This window comes from Stegodyphus dumicola, chromosome 3 (genome assembly GCF_044657685.1).
Source record: "Stegodyphus dumicola isolate Sdum_Otavi_A_Nest chromosome 3, ASM4465768v1".
Lineage (NCBI taxonomy): Eukaryota > Metazoa > Arthropoda > Arachnida > Araneae > Eresidae > Stegodyphus > Stegodyphus dumicola.
The window spans coordinates 166,188,140-166,207,439 of record NC_140770.1 but is presented as its reverse complement, the minus strand read 5'-3'; the positions used below and the strand labels follow the sequence as shown (position 1 = coordinate 166,207,439).

General features: G+C 35.5%; 1 protein-coding gene across 1 annotated transcript; it reads left to right on the top strand.

Annotated features, from left to right (window-relative positions):
* The first annotated feature begins 14,265 nt into the window (after positions 1-14,265).
* On the top strand, positions 14,266-16,376 carry LOC118199582 (speckle-type POZ protein B-like). Its single transcript, XM_035371478.2, has one exon. The coding sequence runs from the start codon at positions 15,200-15,202 to the stop codon at positions 16,043-16,045; it is 846 nt and encodes a 281-aa protein (XP_035227369.1). The 5' UTR covers positions 14,266-15,199; the 3' UTR covers positions 16,046-16,376.
* The last annotated feature ends 2,924 nt before the right edge of the window (positions 16,377-19,300 follow it).

The window sequence follows — 19,300 nt, the reverse complement described above, 5'->3', positions numbered from 1 at the left end:
GATTTTTCATTTCCTGTTTCAAATTATTCATCTGTTTTTAATTTAATGTCTATTATTATTCCTAGGCTAGTGCAGTCCTAGTGTAGTTCAATAGTGTTAATTGGTTCAAGCGAAATGTCTTCGGAGTGAACGGGTACCCGCGAAGAGTCGCTCGAATAACAAGAGTAGACGATTTTCCAACATTTAGAATTTCCGAACAGGTAACAGGTGATGAATTGTGTGAAACGAGGATACGAGGATGAAGTTATAATGGCATAACAGTCACTACTTTGGTGCTATTCGGATTATTTCTAGTTTCGGCCATATTATTGATCTCATATTATAAGGTATTTCTCCCGCCTTCTTGGCATGCCTTCGTGGCGTGGTGGTCTGCACGCTAGGCGCGCATTCCAGAGGTCTTCGGTTCGATTCCCGGCCAAGGCGTTGTTCATTTTTCATCTCACCTTCTTCCAAAAATAGCTAATGTCTCTACAGTGGCGCCCGAACTAAAAGGGTGGTGGATGATGATTCTCCACAGCCAGGATTTGGCGATTGGGTTCCCTAAAAACCCCAGTCGTCCTTTAAAAGGGGGAGTATATAAGTTATTTCTCTCGCCTTCGTGGTGTGGTGGTCTGCACGCCGGATGTGTATTCCAGAGGTCCGTGGTTCGATTCCCGGCGAAGGCGTTGCTCATTTTTCATCTCTCCGGCCTCGAAATAGCCTAATGTCTCTACAACATCACCTGCGGAATCAAGGCTGAGTTAGTTAGAGTTAAATAGAAAATTATGCTTTTGTTTACAAACTAAACACGAAAAATTGAAATTTCTAAATGTTTCATGAAAATTAAAGCAATGCTGTAAGAAGCCTTACTTCGTATTTCCAATAAACAGAGGAAACCGAACATCAAAAGAAGAGCATTTATCTAAAACTGATTCAGTTTTATTAATATTAATATTACTGTATAGGTGTTATATTTAGACTCTGTTTAAAGAAAATATTACATTTTGCAGGTTAAAGAATTCCCCATTTTTTTCCACCATATTAATGCAATCTACGTCGACATGGTTACTGGGACTGTAACTGTTACTGGCACGTAACTCTTCTTGTGCAAAAAATTCCTGAATTAGATAACTTATTCTCTGCGCTGCATAACAACAGTCTTCGCTATTAAGCTCATCAATCATAATGTCCAATTTGATATGAGAAAATCCCCATGAAAGCCGCGATTACCAGTAAACCTGTAACGATCCGAAAATAGATTAACTTGCATAACGTCAGTAGCAACATAATTATCAATGAGTCTATCATCAGAAAATTCGATCTCAATTAATCAAGTCCTTTATCATCTTATAGTAAGGAAGCAATGAAGGGATTATGGAAAAATAATGTGTACAAAATAATAGAAGAATTCTGAAATAAATTATGTGAAATTAATTTCTAATATGCTGTATAAAAATATGTGTGTTAACCTGAATCTCCAGCTTAATTTTCCATTTCATCCAGCTTAATAATTGATTTTTCCTCTTATTCAGCTTAATAATTGATTTAATAAATAATATACAGAATAAAGTATTTTTTTTAACCAACACGGATTGTAAAATGGATTCAGAAGAGATATTTTCTTGACGTCTCCACTTTCGTATGTATGCATCTCATATAACTTAAAAACGAGTGGTCTCAGAACGTTGAAATTTTGTATATGGGACTGCTACAGCATGTAGTTGTGCACCTCCCTTTGCAAAGTCATTGGGTTATTTTGATGCTAGAGACGTGAAAAAGTGAGCAATGCGCTCGCCGGGACTCGAAACCGTTACACCACGAAGGCATGCAGAAAGGAGGGAGAAAATACCTTATACCTTTTTGGTTGCAATCGACAGCACCAAAAGTATATACATATATACCCACTCAGTGAGCTCAGTATTTTTATTCTTATATGTTGGTAAACTGTGCATTTCTTCCTTTAAAAGTTATTGAACTGTCGTTATCATGTTCCGGTTAAGGTTTTTATGCGTTTAGTAAATCTGCATGCAATAGCTGTAAAATTATCAATAATTTAAAATTTCTTTGAGTGCTACTAAGCCTAACGGAACCGCTATTTGTTTACATTTGAAACTCTTAGTAAAATAGTGAGTTAAGTCAATTCCTGTATCAACTTCAGTGTTTTTTTTGCGGGGACCAAAAGTAAGCTTTCAGTTTTGTGCACCGAAATGTCTATCTTCCTGCCTCGTAAATACTAGCCGTCATTATATAAGGCATTTCTCCCGCCTTCCTAGCGTGCCTTCGTGGTGTAGTGGTTCTGCACGCTGGGCCGGTATTCCAGAGGTCCGTGGTTGTGGTTCGATTCCCGGCGAAGGCGATTGCTTATTTATTATCTTGCCTGCTTTCAAAAAATTTCTAATGTCTCTACAGTGGCGCCCGAACTAAAAGGGTTGTGGATGATGACTCTCCACACCCAGGATTTGGCGATTGGGTCGCCTAAAAACCCCAGTCGCCCTTAAAAAGGGGGATAATATAAGGTATTTCTTCCGCCTTCCTAGCATGCCTTCGTGGTGTAGTGGTCAGCACACTGAGCCGGTATTTCAGAAGTCCGTGGTTCGATTCCCGGCGAAGGCGATTGCTAATTTTTCATCTCTCTTGCTTCGAAATAACCTAATGACTCTACATGTTCATCTGATTGATTCCAACATGCATTTAAAACTAAATTTATATACCACATAATGCCCACAGCGAAGGTAATCCTTGTCGCATCACACCTAATTTGCTTTTTTTATTCGAAATGATTGCATTTGTCAGAAGAATACGACAGTTATTTCAGGTATTTCGTCGGATCGAATATGCAATGTCGCAAAGGATATACTTCTGTAGAATTTTCTAAATAAATCTGCAGTAAATGATGCTTATTTTAGCATTTTTATAGATCTTGTAAATAAATTAATGTGACGATAGTTATTGTTTATTTTATTTTCTCTGAAAAACACAGCATTGCCGATGAGTGACGAGCACTTTTGACCATCATTTCTGAGAAATTTTATCATCACTTCTTTAAGGCGAGCATTTCTTAAAATGAAAAATATTTTTCAGGATACAAATAAATATTTACTGAAAGTTACTTCTTTAAGGCGACCACCTCTACGGAAGACCAAAATGTGTTTCGTCGAAATTACTAATCTGTAAGTTATTGCATCTCCTTTCGTAAAGTAATTCAGAAATGTAAATATGGACTGAATTGTTAAATTATTCTTATCAATTTTGATAATATTTGTGGGGAAGTGAGTATTTGTATTGCATTTAAAATAGAATTACGTATAATCTTATGTGGTAATTACCTACACCATGAAGTTAGGTGCTGAGAGAGACGATAAATCTCTACATGCTTCCTCGAGTTAAAGGGCAACTGGGAAAAGACACAAAACACTGTCTGTCACAACGTTTTTTAATCTGTGATGCGCGAATACAAGTGGTTCTGGATGCTGCTGAAAAGACTGACTGATTGGTGTGATTTGGTCGAAATACCATATATAAATACAGTTTAATGAAAGGTATAACTTAACATATGTTAAATAGATTACCGTGAGAATTCAATCCAACAAAAAATTACTTATCTGGTAAAGACATCTTGACCAATGTTATATCTTAAATTCCTATATTGTTAAATGTTAAATATGAAACTACTTGCCGTTAAAGGGAGTGATCGTATAGTGAAACGTGTACAGCATTTTTGCGTTGTGAAAAAAATGCATTCCGGGACCGCGCCGTGAGAGGATCGAAAACATAAAACATATACAAGATATAAAGGAAAAGTTCATATTAAATATATAAAAAAAACATACTGTAAGAGGTTCCAGATTAAATATCAGTTTATTCAATTACAACACAATAAGAAAAATCTTAACCTCATCTGAGAGTCTGTTCATTTAAATTCATAAAAAAAACTTAAGGTTTGTCTGGTGATTTAAAAGAACGGAAAGGGAAACAATTTAAGGCCTGAGAGTTAAATTTTAGATTCGACGTTGTTTTTTTTTACTGCTAAGGACGTTTTTGAAAAAACTTGCCTAGGGTTCAAACACACCAAAAAAAAAATACAACTTAGCTTGAGGGGACATCTTGAAGCGGAGGACTCTTATCTTATCAAGAGTTGATGTCGGCCGGGCTCATCTTGACACTGGTTCTAAAAATGTAGACTCCACTTCACTACTGTAGAACAGAAACAGGAGCACTGCTGCCCAGGGTGGCTATCCGCTTGGTCCTGAAAGTCCTATGTCCACACGCAGGTAACTCGTTCAAATTTCGCCTCTTTACCAGCACGCCGCAAGGAAGAGGGTTTTCAGGCTCAGGTCAGAAACGTTTTTTTTCTAGGCCATTTCAGCTCGCCTGTTCTTACTCATCCCAAGAGCAAGCTTCACGAGTAACGACCCAAGTAAATTCCACCCACCAGTCAGTAAGGGAGAGAGTCCAACTCCAATTTTCTTCAATCCAGTTTTCAAGAGCAACGTCCACAAGACCAGCAACCCGAAAGTCAGCGAATCCAAGCGTGAGTGCCTAAGCGAGTCCAAGAGTAAGTGTGTAAGAGAGTCTCGCCTCTTAACCAAAACGCGGCCGGGGAGCATATTTGCCGCTTCCCGCCGGAAAACACCTCTCGGAGTCACTTACATTTTGTCCAGCAAGCCCAAAAATCAGCGAGTCAGTCCGAGAGTCAGCAAAAGTAAGTGTGTCCAACTCAAATTTCCTTCTTGTCCTTCACCAAACGGGCTCCCACTATGGCTTCACTTATCGCCCCCTTAATTATGGCAAAATCTTCGTTTTCAACTCCAGAATGCGGAAATAAGGGTGATCGCGCATGCGCGCCCTTCTTCACTTAGCCAACAACCGGACCCTCAATCGCCAAAACCTGAATGACTTACATTGAAAGACAAGTAGCAACCTTTGACCTTTCCGTCACGTACTTTCCTCTCTTAAGGTCAACTAACAATGAAAATTCTTTCTCGAACATTCTAAAGCGCGCGAAATCATGACTTGGCGAAAATTGCCTCCCTTTCCCTGCTTCTTTCACAATGAATAAAAGTTTGTACAAGATTTGCAAATAAAAGAAAATAAATAATATTCATTTATACTAAATAATATTTCCCGAAGCATCTGTTTCTCCCCAAAATTAAAGCCTTAAAATAAATAATTCATAATCAAATAAAAATTAAGATTTCCATAAATCATAAAATCATTAACCTAATTTTTTTATAACGCTATCAGATAATTTCTCTACATAACATTCCTTTCCCCTAAGGAATTAAATTTTGTTTTACCAAAATTTAGCAGACAGACACTTCTTGAAATACCATGACTCATACTGTGCAATAAGGCTAAAGGATAACATAATGTAACAATATTTCACACGACTCCTTGGTACAGTGACGTAACTGACACATTAAATTTAAAGTCCAAAATGTGCAAGTAAAACAACAAGATTAATCAAAGCAATTACTAATTAAAATACTCAAGGAAGATCATTAAAAAACAATTAATCAAAACATCAATTAAATCACTTAATTAATTAAACCTAGAAATACTCAGAACACATACAAAAATAAAAATAAAAATAAGGCGTTAATCACAAACAAAATATGTCTAAGATCAATCAATAATTTTATGACAAAAAGAATTTCTCTTTTTTTTTTTTTTTTTTCAGTTCATTGCATCACATTAGTGTTGCAGTCTTTGTGTGGCCACATTTCTGAACGTTTATTTATCTATTCATTCCTTTTCAGTCCATTAATGTAAACAATTTCACCTGAGGTCGAACACATTCTACTATTGCGACAATTTCTGCTGAGCACAATCATGGAGTACATTAAATGAGTACGGAGTTGTCAATGCAAGCGAGGGAAAACCCTGTAGTTAGAAATCATTGTGTTAACAACTCCCCCCTGCAGCCTTCAACGCGAGAAAATGAAAGCAACCAACCCCGGAATGTGAACTCAGCACCACAATACTCCTTATTAGAGGAACTTGACCTTAAAAGAAACCAGATTTCACCCTCCTACGTCTCACCTTCGACCAAGGAAGAACAATCACTCTTTCAAAGTTGAAGAAGACTTTATCTTTCAATTTTTCCCTTACGATAGATAAGCCACTGAATGTGTTCGAATACACACACCTGAAGAAAGAAATAATCTAATCCAATTGCTCACACCACAAAAAAAAATGAAATAAATAAAAATAAGATAATTAACGCGCCGCAAATACATAAAATACATTCCTGAGAAGATAAACACACTAATAATTCAAACACTTCCAGATAAAATATGTCACATGAACGTATTCAAAAAAAAGAGTAAAGATCCCCTTAAGTACTACGAAATTGAATAACTTCCAGGAATGAATCCCAAACAATCACGTCTAAGAACAAAAGCGGCCTGATCAGGGCCAAGCATTAGAAAAGAAAAGAACGTTACAACACAAGGAACCTCGGAACCAGCCGAAAATACCCCACACAAAAAAATCAGAAAGAAAGAAAACGTGATTGTCCAAAAATTCAATCCAACCAAAATCAATTCCGAAAATAGCACCCAGAATACGCTGTGCAAATACCAATTAGAATTTTATCCAAGACACACAAAAATAATAGTAATAATACAACCTAATGCATATACAAAATAACATTTGGCCAAAAATTTACAAATACTGCCAAGATACACATATACACATAAAATGAAAATACAATTAAACTGTAAAAATTTCGTACATAATTCAAATGAGCAATGAGATCAATGATACTTAAAAAAAATTTTTAAACTGCAATACCTAAACCAATACACACCTAATCATTACGTTAAACCATATCAAGTCAAAAATATTTCACTGTAATTCAAATCAAGCCAAAAAAAAATCAACCAGCAAGAGTGAAGTGCCGCTAAAAATTTCAAAACTCACGGTAAACACTAGTGAGTAACAACACCATATTTTAGTCCCCTTAGTAAGACAACAAAAAAAACTTCAGTAATTCTAAAAATTCATTAGGTCCACAAAAAAAAATTTCAACTAGTCAAAGAAATCAATCAAAGCTGGACTGAAGCACGTTACTAGAACACTAAATAAAATATCACAAATAAAAAAAAAGTGTTCAAAACAAACCCCCCAATTTTAGGCAAAACTGAGATCTATTCTGCATCAGACTTTTTCAAAACGTTGTATAGTAACCTAAGTAACAGCCTTCAGAAACACCTCCACCCAAACAAAAGAAACAAAGTAACTCTTTACCGCGTCCATGTAAGCTGAGAAAAGCGCTGTATTATGAATGACAGACTCAAACTTTACGTATCAAGCAAACCTCCAGACACGTTGAAAGAGAACATAAGATCTCTTATCTCGGAAAGAAAAGTGCGCTGACTGAAACGTTACAATCCTGAACCAACACAATGAAAAAGATACAACAATAGTTTTCTCAGATAACAAGTTCCTGTTTCTCCCGGTGTAAGAGGTCAAGTGCCACCATGAAGTGCAAGTATTTACAAGAAAACGAGCTTTCAGGACATTACAACTTCACGCAAGACCTAACTGCAAGCAACAAATGCAAAGTTCTCAAAAGTGCTAAACTAAAAAAAAAGTACTTACTCATAACTCAAAAATCCCTGAAAATCTCACAAATCAAATCCATAACTCAAATTCTACCATTTTCCTATAACCACAGAAATATCAATTCTTCCACAGAAACCAAACATCAGAGAACTTACATTTTACGGACCTTGGCAGAAACCACCAGGAAACAAAACAAAAACTTGATACAACTATCTTGATACTACCAATTCAAATACAAAACTTAAGCCAAAACAAGAATTAACCCCAAATTCAGCAACAAGTCCAACCAAGAAAGAAAATTCAGTAACTCAAATCAAATCTATTACGATTCACTAGCAAATTCAAGACAAACTACTTGTAATCAACAGAAAATTCCCACACATGAGTACAGAGCATAAGTAACTAATCTTCTCAAACTTATTTCAAACATTTTCACAAAACAAATTCCCGTTGTCACAAAATTCTCATTAAAATTCACTTTCTACAATTCACAAGACTAACTCTATTTCTACTGTTTAAACAATTCTCACATGACAACTCTTCACAAACTTAAACTCAGAAGATAACTAATCTCAATTACTCTGACTCATTAACTAATTAGAACTTCACTCAAGCTGAAGAATACAATCCAAAAAAAAAATTAAATAACCAAACATCACTATTGCTGATCTCAGGCAAAAATTCAAATCTAACCCATGTTCACTTTAAAACAGAACTTTGCAATTGAAAAATAACCTTCAATTTTTTTAACTCATTCATTTGTATCATTATGCCTTCAGAACTTATAAAATTCATTGCTCAATACTAAATTAAATTTTCTAACACATTACACAATATACTGGAATCATAACAAAACATTGTAAATCAAAAAGCAATAATATACTACGCTAGAGAATCATGAAAACATTACATACATTTCACAAAATATTATTCAATTAAGTCAAAAAAAAAAATCAAAATTTCTCTAACGTTACCCCTCACAATTACACATTTCACAAGATTCTAGGCTAAATAATTAGCAAAAACACACACAAAAAAAAATTTCTAGCTACGCATAGCTATGGCTTGTCTCATTCAGTAAAATAATTAGAGTCTTTAATCTCTTTCTCTTAGAAGTGCTCAAAAAATGAGTCCAGTTTTTAAAGACAAGCACTCGAAACTTGTTACAAGTATATACAAATAGCATAGGATTATCGTGAAATAATTCATTTTCCATCTTGTATCAGAAATCAGAAATCAAAAGTATACATCCAGAAAACACTCAAGGATTTTCTACAGTAAAAATATACAGTATCTATTCTCCTACATTAAAAATATATATTTTTCCTAACTTTAAAGTTCAATTCTGTGTGCCTAACGTTAAAGTCCAAAATTCCTGAAATTCACACACATTTTCAAACCTTATCACTCTCGTATTAACAAATAAGCAAACACAAATCAAAAACTCTAATTAATCCTAGCACATAAAATTTAACTCCCTCCTTAAAAAGTAAATTATACAAAATAGGTAAATTCAAAATCCAAATTCAATTCTCGATCCGATCCCCCACTAAGCAGAGGTCACGGCACCAATGTTATGTTAAAAGTTTCGAGAGAGGATCGAATAAACACAAAAAAAAAAAAAAAAAAAAAAAAAAATACAACTTATCTGGTTGGTGACATCTTGAAGTGGAGGAGAGCTCATATCTTAGCTCTATCCTTACGTCACTTGGCAAATCCGCAAGACAGAGACTCGAATCGGCACGACAATAAATTACATCAGCTATACCGTCAAATCTTACGCCTGCTACTGGTTTCCATAGAAGAAAATTGTTCCCACTGGAAGCAAGAGAACAGCTTACACCGCACGGCTGTCTGCCTAGACTCTCAGCTCCACCAAGGAAAACGTAGACAATTAAGCTAGGCATTTTAGAGAACGGCTAACGCAGGCTTCCAGTTGACTAAGGTGACATAATTCCTTCTGTTTTCAAGTCGGAGTTCAGAGGACATCGTCCTGACTTTTGCCGATACAGATAGAGACCCAAGTCTCTGTTAATTTTTTTTTTTTTTTGTTATTCGCTCCCCGCCGGAAGCACAGCTCGATGCCGACTAAATCTTTTCCTTTCTCCTTCGCAACACCCACAAGTTTTTTCTCAGCCTCCGTCAACAAGTCCGTCAAGCCCGAAAGTCAGCGAATCCAAGCGTGAGTGCCTAAGCGAGTCCAAGAGTAAGTGTGTAAGAGAGTCTCGCCTCTTAACCAAAACGCGGCCGGGGAGCATTTTTGCCGCTCCCCGCCGGAAAACACCTCTCGGAGTCACTTACATTTTGTCCAGCAAGCCCAAAAATCAGCGAGTCAGTCCGAGAGTCAGCCAAAAGTAAGTGTGTCCAACTCAAATTTCCTTCTTGTCCTTCACCAAACGGGCTCCCACTATGGCTTCACTTATCGCCCCCTTAATTATGGCAAAATCTTCGTTTTCAACTCCAGAATGCGGAAATAAGGGTGATCGCGCATGCGCGCCCTTCTTCACTTAGCCAACAACCGGACCCTCAATCGCCAAAACCTGAATGACTTACATTGAAAGACAAGTAGCAACCTTTGACCTTTCCGTCACGTACTTTCCTCTCTTAAGGTCAACTAACAATGAAAATTCTTTCTCGAACATTCTAAAGCGCGCGAAATCATGACTTGGCGAAAATTGCCTCCCTTTCCCTGCTTCTTTCACAATGAATAAAAGTTTGTACAAGATTTGCAAATAAAAGAAAATAAATAATATTCATTTATACTAAATAATATTTCCCGAAGCATCTGTTTCTCCCCAAAATTAAAGCCTTAAAATAAATAATTCATAATCAAATAAAAATTAAGATTTCCATAAATCATAAAATCATTAACCTAATTTTTTTATAACGCTATCAGATAATTTCTCTACATAACACATAGATATATACGTGCCTCGCCTACCGTATGGCATTACACGGATTGGACTCCAGCTAGAGACCTCCATATTAGGCAGGATCACAATCAAGAATTCCCCAAGAGGATTGTACTGCTCATTTGCTACCACCCCGGGGCCCTAATCCGAGGTGGAAGACTTTTAAAGGTTTCCTTATTAAACATGGTTACGCCTGGGCGCGAGGGGGGTCACCACTCCCGGTTCTCAGAGACGTTAGTGTGTTTCGCCAGTAGTACGCGGGCAGTCCACCAGGCAGGAAGTTTGACATGAAATACAAATACCTGAGTTACCACGGACTGGCCGTGGCACTGTCCGCTAGCAATACCGTGGCTTTATACGGAATACATTACCAAAAGCCGAAGCCTTGCATACTTACCGATACCACCTGCCCGGTGGCCTATAGCCCCTCGGTTCAACCATATAAACGATCTTCCGTCAAGGTTCTGGAACCGGCAAGTTCGTAATGCTTTTTCCCCAGAGTACACTGTCAGGATATAGAATCCAACCAGCACTGCACCCCGGGGGGATTAATGAAAGGTATGCCAAAACGGCGCTATCACATAAAAACTATTATAACTTAGATGACACAAGGAAGCAGTAAGTCAAGGATGAGGATAACCAACGCTGCAAGTTAGAAATATCATAATGGGTAAGAGTGCATAAGTGAAACAAAGACATACGTGGAGAGTCACGAAAATACAAAATACATGATAAAATTCATGCAAAACATAATAAAATCACAATACAAATTAAGTGAAAATTGTGAATTGATAATTATAGAAATAGGTGCAGCATTAAGTGGGAAAGTTTGAATCTCTAGTGAGGTGGGCAGCTCGTAGTCGTAAGTTGCAACCTTCATCCAAAATTTGATAACAGAATATATTAAGATTTTTCCTATGGTCGCAGTTACTCGCCTTGTCAAAGAAGTTTTTCTTGAATATCCTTAAGTACTTATTAATCATATCCAATTTAAGGTCACACTGTAGAGTGGCATCGCTAACATAACAGTAAGCATTAGTGATAATGCTTAATATTTTATTTTGTACAACTTGAAGTTTTATAATATCTTTCTTCGTTGCACTTGTCCAAGCAGGTGAGGCATATGTAATTAACGGCCTGATTGCGGTAATGTACTATATCAGTCTTTTCTTCCTCAAATCCAAGTTCGAATATTTGCCCAGGAGTGGAATGAGGCTATTGATAACCCTGAAAACCTGCTGTAAAGATTTCAGCAAATATAGAAAACTTGGTCCTTCAGATAGACCAGAGTTTCTTAAACTGGGGCTCGCGGGACCTGCAGCAGGGGGTTGCCAAAAATTTTAGCAATTTCGATATTTCTTTAACTTATTAAAATAATTTTACAATTACCAAATATTTTTACACAATGCATCTGAAAATAGATAAAGATAAGACAATATAGACAAAGAAGAAACGAAAACGTTTCGACTCATTCTTTTTATAATAGAAACGTTCAATTTACTTGCTTTGCACGTGACGCTGTCATTTCGTCTGTTACTTCGCATTGTTCTATGTTTTAAAATTAGAAATTAAAGTTAATGACCTAAAACTGCAATAGTATATTACAGTGCAAGTAAAAAAATGACGGTTTCACTCACGCGTGTGTGGGATTTGCGCAATGCTTATGGGGTCCCACAAAATTTTCGTAAATATTATGGGGTCCAAGTGTCGCGAAGAAAGTCTGAGTGATAAAAAGGGGTCGCGGCTGAAAAAAGTTTAAGAAGCCCTGGGATAGACGAAAGAACTTGTGGTGGAAGTGACGTAGTAACCTCAAAAAACTGATCGAGAGATGCGGATCGAACGAAAAGGGAGAACAACGATAGCATGGCCGGCGAGGAGGCTGGTGGGTGTTCTGAGGATGGCTGAGAAGAAACTGCATTCCTGCGCACTGTAACTAATGAATCTATATAATAGGTTTTTTCTTCTGTGTAACGTTAATAAAGATGTGCAGAACATAACATACGAAACGTAAGGGGACATAAGCATAACAAAATGGTATTTAGATGTTCCTAGTATGATAAATATTTATCTAGCAACCAAGACTCTGGTGATAAGTCACACCTGGCTTTGTAGTTTTTCTACATTTCCAAAAAATACAAAAAAATAAAATTTAGATTAATTGTCTCTAAGTTAAATCAACTAAATAACTAGTAACTGTATAGCTGAAAATATCAAAAGTTCGGAGATTTCGCATGGCAATCGTCTATCACTTTTCCGCTCAAGGTCCCAAGATTGACAGTTTATGAAATTCAATATTACTAATACTCCTACTTACGGACTTCCCATTCCAATCAGACTCAAGACAGAAATGTTTATAAGTTGTTCTCCAGATAATATAATATATAGAATAGAATACAGAATAGAATAAAACAAAATTATAACTATAACATGGCATTCCTTAAGTGACACTTGGCATATGCTCTCGGGTACGCATACTCCACTTTAAAGACCACAGCAGTAAACAATCTGAGCTTTGTAAGTCTAAATTTACAAGTGATTTTGTGTTTTTCGCGAAAACGTTTCGAAAATTCATTAACAGTGGATTGTAGGAATGTTAATGTGTAGAGTCAAGCAACGAAGAAAATGGTTAGGATCACCATGAAGGTGAAAAGAGATATTATTGAAAAGTCTGATAATGGTGCACATATCCAGGACTTAGCTAGTGCGTACGATATGTTAAGTACGATGACGTCTAGGACTGAAAGACAGTATTACATCGGTTAACGTTGCGAAGGGTGTGAAATCGGTTATCAAACAAAGGTCAGAAACATTAGAGCACACTGAAAAATTGCTTTTGATCTGAATAGCAAAAAAATATTCGTGGGCAGTGCTTCATTTACAGTATATATTTCAACCACTGCATTTGTATTTTAGTATTAAACAATGTTATAATAACCACAATAGGATTTTTTCATAAGAACTAATTAATTATTTTCCCATTATTTCTGATTGGAAAATGATCGTTTCATCCAAAGATCTGAAAAGATTCATGTACTACAGTACATGATAAATTATCTTTCTATTTTTAGTTCACTAATTATTTTGCGAGTTTTAAATTAAAAACTATTATATTAAACATCTTTTATTTTATTATTTCTCAAGATTTAGGCAGCTTCTCGCTTCACCCTTCACCTTCGGCATCATTTTCACGACGATCTGTAGCTGAAAGGCTAATGACAGACTAACAATTACGATTATGGTATGTTAACATTTGACTTCCCGAATCACGTATCGATACAACTTAAAAGAACCATTGTTATTTTTTACATACGTGGTAGTGTTTAGTCAAAACCATATTTTAATATTTTGTTAGAAAGCATAAACCTGCACAGTGCGTCTGCATATTCACTATTTCTTTGTTTAAAATACTAGCTCCTGGATTTTGAGTTTCGATTTGGGTTGCTTCAGTATCAAAAGCGATAGCAGAGAAACCAGTTTGCCCTTAAATTAGAATTACCTGTTCTATGCAAAGGGTAATTACGAGATTCCACTTCAAACCAAAACGAAATTAAAGTTTATAATGGACTACAGAATTGTGAAAAAGAAAAAAATTACTTATTACATAAAATTCAAACATACTGCTGTTGTCGATTCGATAAATATTTAGTAAGTCTCCTACCGACTTAATAGCAGTGTGAGATACTTGAAACACAGTTACTTGAAACCTTGGCGAAATGCCAACAGACGAATGGCGTGGGATTACGCGCAAAAACGCGCTAACACTCAGCATTCCTGCCATTAATAGAAGAAGTGTTAGTGAGTTCTCGTACATAATGACGCAATCAGAAGAAGGCACGTGTACCTTTACTTGGCTAATTGAAAATTTTAGCATGTGCCATCACTCAGCGGGCGAATGTCTTCAGAGTCCGCATTTTGTCTTGCATAATTTGCCCGGCATCCAGTGGTGTATAAGGGTTTATCCAGAAGGATATTTGGTCGGGAGTCGCCCTCTCCAGTGAGTTGTCGTTATATATTATCGCCATTTAAAGATTGCATATCCGTTTATCTCCATAGGTTGGATAACGTTTCAGAAAACTTCAAAATCGAAACTACCATTCAAGGCTTGGATTTCAATGAAAAGTTCATTTTTGGTCATAACGAAGCAACCACATATAAATTAGCAGCACAAGACGAATTCAGGTATTCGAAAGCTCCCGACAAAATATCCCTTGTTCGACAGTAAATAAACGACATCCTGGTCATAAAATGCACTTTAAAACCAGTATTTAATATTAGTGAAGGAGAGATTCTGCCTCACATTTCTTTTAAAGATGGTTTCATTACGGATCTTAAGTTACGTGCTGATGATGCTGTTTTTGGAGTCCATAAAGCTATGTTATTAGCGAGGTGGCCCGAAAATGCTAGAAAAACTGAATGCTGAAGAAACTTCTGAAACAGTTCTGGATGTTCGACCAAAAGTACTGGAAGCCATGCTCGAATATGTTTATACTGGGAAACTTGATTGCTCTGAATCGAAATTTTTATCAGACGTTTATGCTGCTGCAAGCAAGTATGAACGTACACATTAACCTACAAGTTATGCAGAAGTAGCACGGAAAGCGAAGACACATAATGTAAAGAAAATATCATTTCAGTGGCCGATACAGAATTTCTCCAGTCTCCCCATCAATTCGACATTGCATAGTCAAGTATTTTCTGTCGAAAATGTAAAGTCTTGTACATGGAATTTAGTATTTCATATGCGTGAAGATGGCGTGTATGGTAGAATATTTGACATATCTGTTTGCAAAGTAATTGAAAATAGGTCCAAGGCGATTTTCGTTAAAAGCACTATATCCTTCGGCAAGACCTACTGCGAAAATGAACACTTATTTCAAAGGGATAAAACATGGAAATGTGCAGAACTTTCTCGACCAGTCTCAACAAATCCGCAAGATGTATTGATACTCGAATGTGAATTGAAATTTTCTGATGGTAGTTCATCTGTTGAGAAACTGGAGTCTTCATGTGTGCCAGCGTCTTTCATTAATTGTAATTACTTTAGCAGTGACATGGCAGCTTTTTACAAAAGTGGCAATTTGACAAATGTTAGCATTAAAGTACTTTCGAAAAACCTTCGGGCGCAGAAATTTATACTTTCTGGCAGATCCTCTGTATTTTCTCGAATGTTTCGAACCAAAATGAAGGAGTCAAAAAAGAACATTGTTCGTATTAAAGATGTCAAAGTCGATATAATGGATGAATTGCTTTTATACATGTATTCTGGTTACTTAGGAAAACCGTTAGCACACACAGTTCAGGAATTGTATGTAGTAGCTGACAAATATGACGTATCAGCTCTAAAGAAAAAATGCTCATGCTTTCTCAAGGAAAATCTAGCTGTCACAAATTTGTGCAACTTGCTTCAGCTTGCTGATCTGCATTCCGATGGGGATTTATACAACTGCGTGTTAACATTTATTCGTAAAAATAGCGAAGTTGTTTTCTCAAGCCGTGAATGGAAAAACTTCGTGAAAGGTAACTTAGCTGCGAAAATTTTGCAAAGTGTTATAGGTAGTGGGAAAAATGACTGCAAAATTGTTTGAATGATTTTTTACTTCTATATCTTAGCTTTAAAGTTTCATCAAAATTACCTCAACTGTTAATTATTGCCTTTCCTTTTGTAAATAAGAAAGAATTGTAAGTATAGACTGAATTTCTCAGCTACTCTTACAAGTTACGGTAGTATTTGTATTGCATTTTAAATAGAAATATCTGTAATCTTATGATTTTATTTTTTTCCATCTCGTTTTGTATCTTGTGATGTAATATTACAAGATACAAAGCGTCTTGTAATAATAATAATACGTCTCTATAAAGTTGTATGATATTATACAGTTTCATTTATAATGTGAAGTTTACTTACTGCCGAAGGATTTATTAAAAAAAGTAAAATTATTTTTTATATATAATGCGATGTTTAGTTTCCAATGAAAGATTTTGTTTAAAATAAAAATGTTAATTGTAAAGGTGGAGAACTCTATCGTCATTTACCCTTAGAGTTATTTTTCTGTGATTTAGTTATTTTTGTGTTTCTGGTAAGTCATGAAATTCAAATAATGATTGTCCCTTATGATTTCATTTTCGTTGCAACCCCTTCTTATTCGGTTAGATTTTTTACGTACTTTCTAAATGACTTTTATTAATTGTCAATGTTGATGAGTTTGAAATTAATAATTTCGCATTATTTGCGTATTAGAAGTTATTTTTTTTTGTTTTATTAATTTTTTGTTTTAATTATTTATCCAATGCAGCCCAAATTCGATTTTTATTGAGGCTGATTAACTGGAGCTTTCTGACAGATTTAGCCATAAACAATTTAAGGGGGGGGAGTTAGAAACTGAACACTAAAGAATTCAACCACGCCTTGTGTATTTTTGCCTATTTTTATAAACATGCGAAAAAATTATTATCTTTTAGCTTAAATAAAATACTCAGTCGCAAAATAAATCAACTCTGTAGCTACTAATCTTATTTCTTTTAACCTTGGTTACAGGCATTTATAACTTGGTATTTCCGTTTCTAAATACGTTTATTCATTTGTATATACAGTATGCTTTCTTTCGTTTTTTTTTTTTTTTTTTTTTTTTTTTCCTTTTTTAATTTACTTAATGAAATGAATTTACTGTCCAAATTAAACTACTTGAACTGTAGAGATAAATTGTTAGCAACATTTTTCTGTTAGCTGTAACATAGGTAACTTCTGTTTCCTGTCCTTTGTATGTAGCGCAGTATTAAAAGTAATTTTAATTAACCGTGAGCGACATTAAAATCCCTCGATGGTATGAAGTGCTGTGTTGTAACATCTTGAGAGAATTGATGTTGAAAATAGAGGGAATGTTAAACCTGCAGATCAAATATTTCTATCATTTGCACCAGTTCAAAGTGATTCCATGGAAAAAGACACATTTTTATGCACTCGGAATATTTTTTCACATTCAAAGTTGTATACACAAAATAATTCTGATATAATAATAATACAGGTAAGTAAATAATATTTCATATCTTAGCAAGACTTCAAACATTTTGATAAAAAATAACAGCAAAATTAAGTTGTGATGAAAGATGATTATGTCATTTTCATGGACGTTTACTATTGTTCTTTCTTAACGTTTTAGTAAAGTTCTTTACAAACAGAGATGTGTAAAATACTATTGTACCATGTTCGTTTACATTTAAATTAACTATACAATACGGAAACGTAAAGAATCCGGAAAAGTTATTTGCATTATCCGTTATTACTAACGAGGATATCGTTTAAGGCGCCATTTAGTAAAACACTAATGCCTTCAAAATCACATTCGAAAGACGCATTATTCTAATAAAAAAGCGAAAAAGAGAAAATGAAATTAAATACATAGTAACTTAAGTTTTGAATAAGAAGGACAAAAGGCAAAATTGAATTTTCTTTTTTAGTGCAGCATAAATTTTAATAGTTAAACAAAATTAATTCAGTAATTCTTCATTATCTTACTAAAAATGCAATCAGTTCACAAGCTATTTCTCCCGCCTTCGTGGTGTAGTGGTCAGCACGCTCGACTTGTATTCGAGAGGTCCATAGTTCGATTCCTCGCGGGGGTATTGCTCAATTTTCACCTCTGCTGCTTCAAATTAACATTATGTGTCTACAAGTTTCATCTTGGAGGCTACAGAGATATTTTTTTTTTTCACGATGCTTAATAATAAAGCTAAGGAGGTCAAAAGAAAGGGGTATTACCAGAAGTGAGTGCAAGTGCAGAATGGTAGACTGTAGGGAAGAAAACGATGCTTAATAAAAAAAAAAAAAAGAAAAGAAAAAGAAAGCTTTTAAAATTTATATTACATCAAAAGGGCGGTGTTTTTAGTTACTTATTCATACACGTATGAAGAGCATTTCGGCTAAAACAATATTTTATAAACAGCATATGTTTAGAATTTCCGATACGCAGGTGAGCTGCAAACATTTAAATAAAAGTATTTTATTCCGCGAAGTGTGCTGCCACTGCTCGTTTTGAAATCGTTGAGTTTCTTTAAATATGAAAAAGAATTCGTAAAACTAATTCGGAAATTCAAGATTCGAGCTTCCAAGTGAACATGTTCGGGTGGAAGACTAGGTTATTTGAAATTTGATGGCTCTAAGCATATACATTCATGCAGATTCTTCACTGTTTAATTTCTTTAAATACGAGTATAATACAGGGGTATAATATTTCGTGGAAGCAATTTGAAAAGTGGCTCAGCCGTTCAGAGTGATTCGGCGCAAAATGCCATTTCGAAACTAACCGCCCTCCTGGCCAATCACCCTTAGGGCTAAAAAAAAAAATGTTCAGGAGTGAGTCGAAGTTCAGAGTGGTAGATTGTGAACCCAGCGAGAACATAAGAAACCTTAACACACTCTTCTGTGTGAATCAAAATATAGAACCTTTCAGATTTAAAAAAAAAAAATTACGCTAAATTTTATTTCTATTTTGAAGTATATTTTATATTTATATTCATCGTATAATGTTAACATTCGGTTAATGTTACCAAAATAGCCGTGGGCAAACGTAAGCATATTAAGCGGCGTGTACTTTATAGAGATGAATTGTCGTACTTAAAGAGAAACATGCGCACAGATTTTAGATATTTTGGGACCTTTCAAGAACAGGAAACGTAATATTCCACTGTAGCTTCGCAGGAATTCGAATCACTTGCCCTCTGATTTTGACCTGAACGTGCCAACTATCTACACCATGAAGTTACGCGCGGGGAGAGGCGATAAATCTCTACATTCTCCCTCAAGTTAAAGGGCGACTAAGAAAAAACACAAAACCCTGTCTACC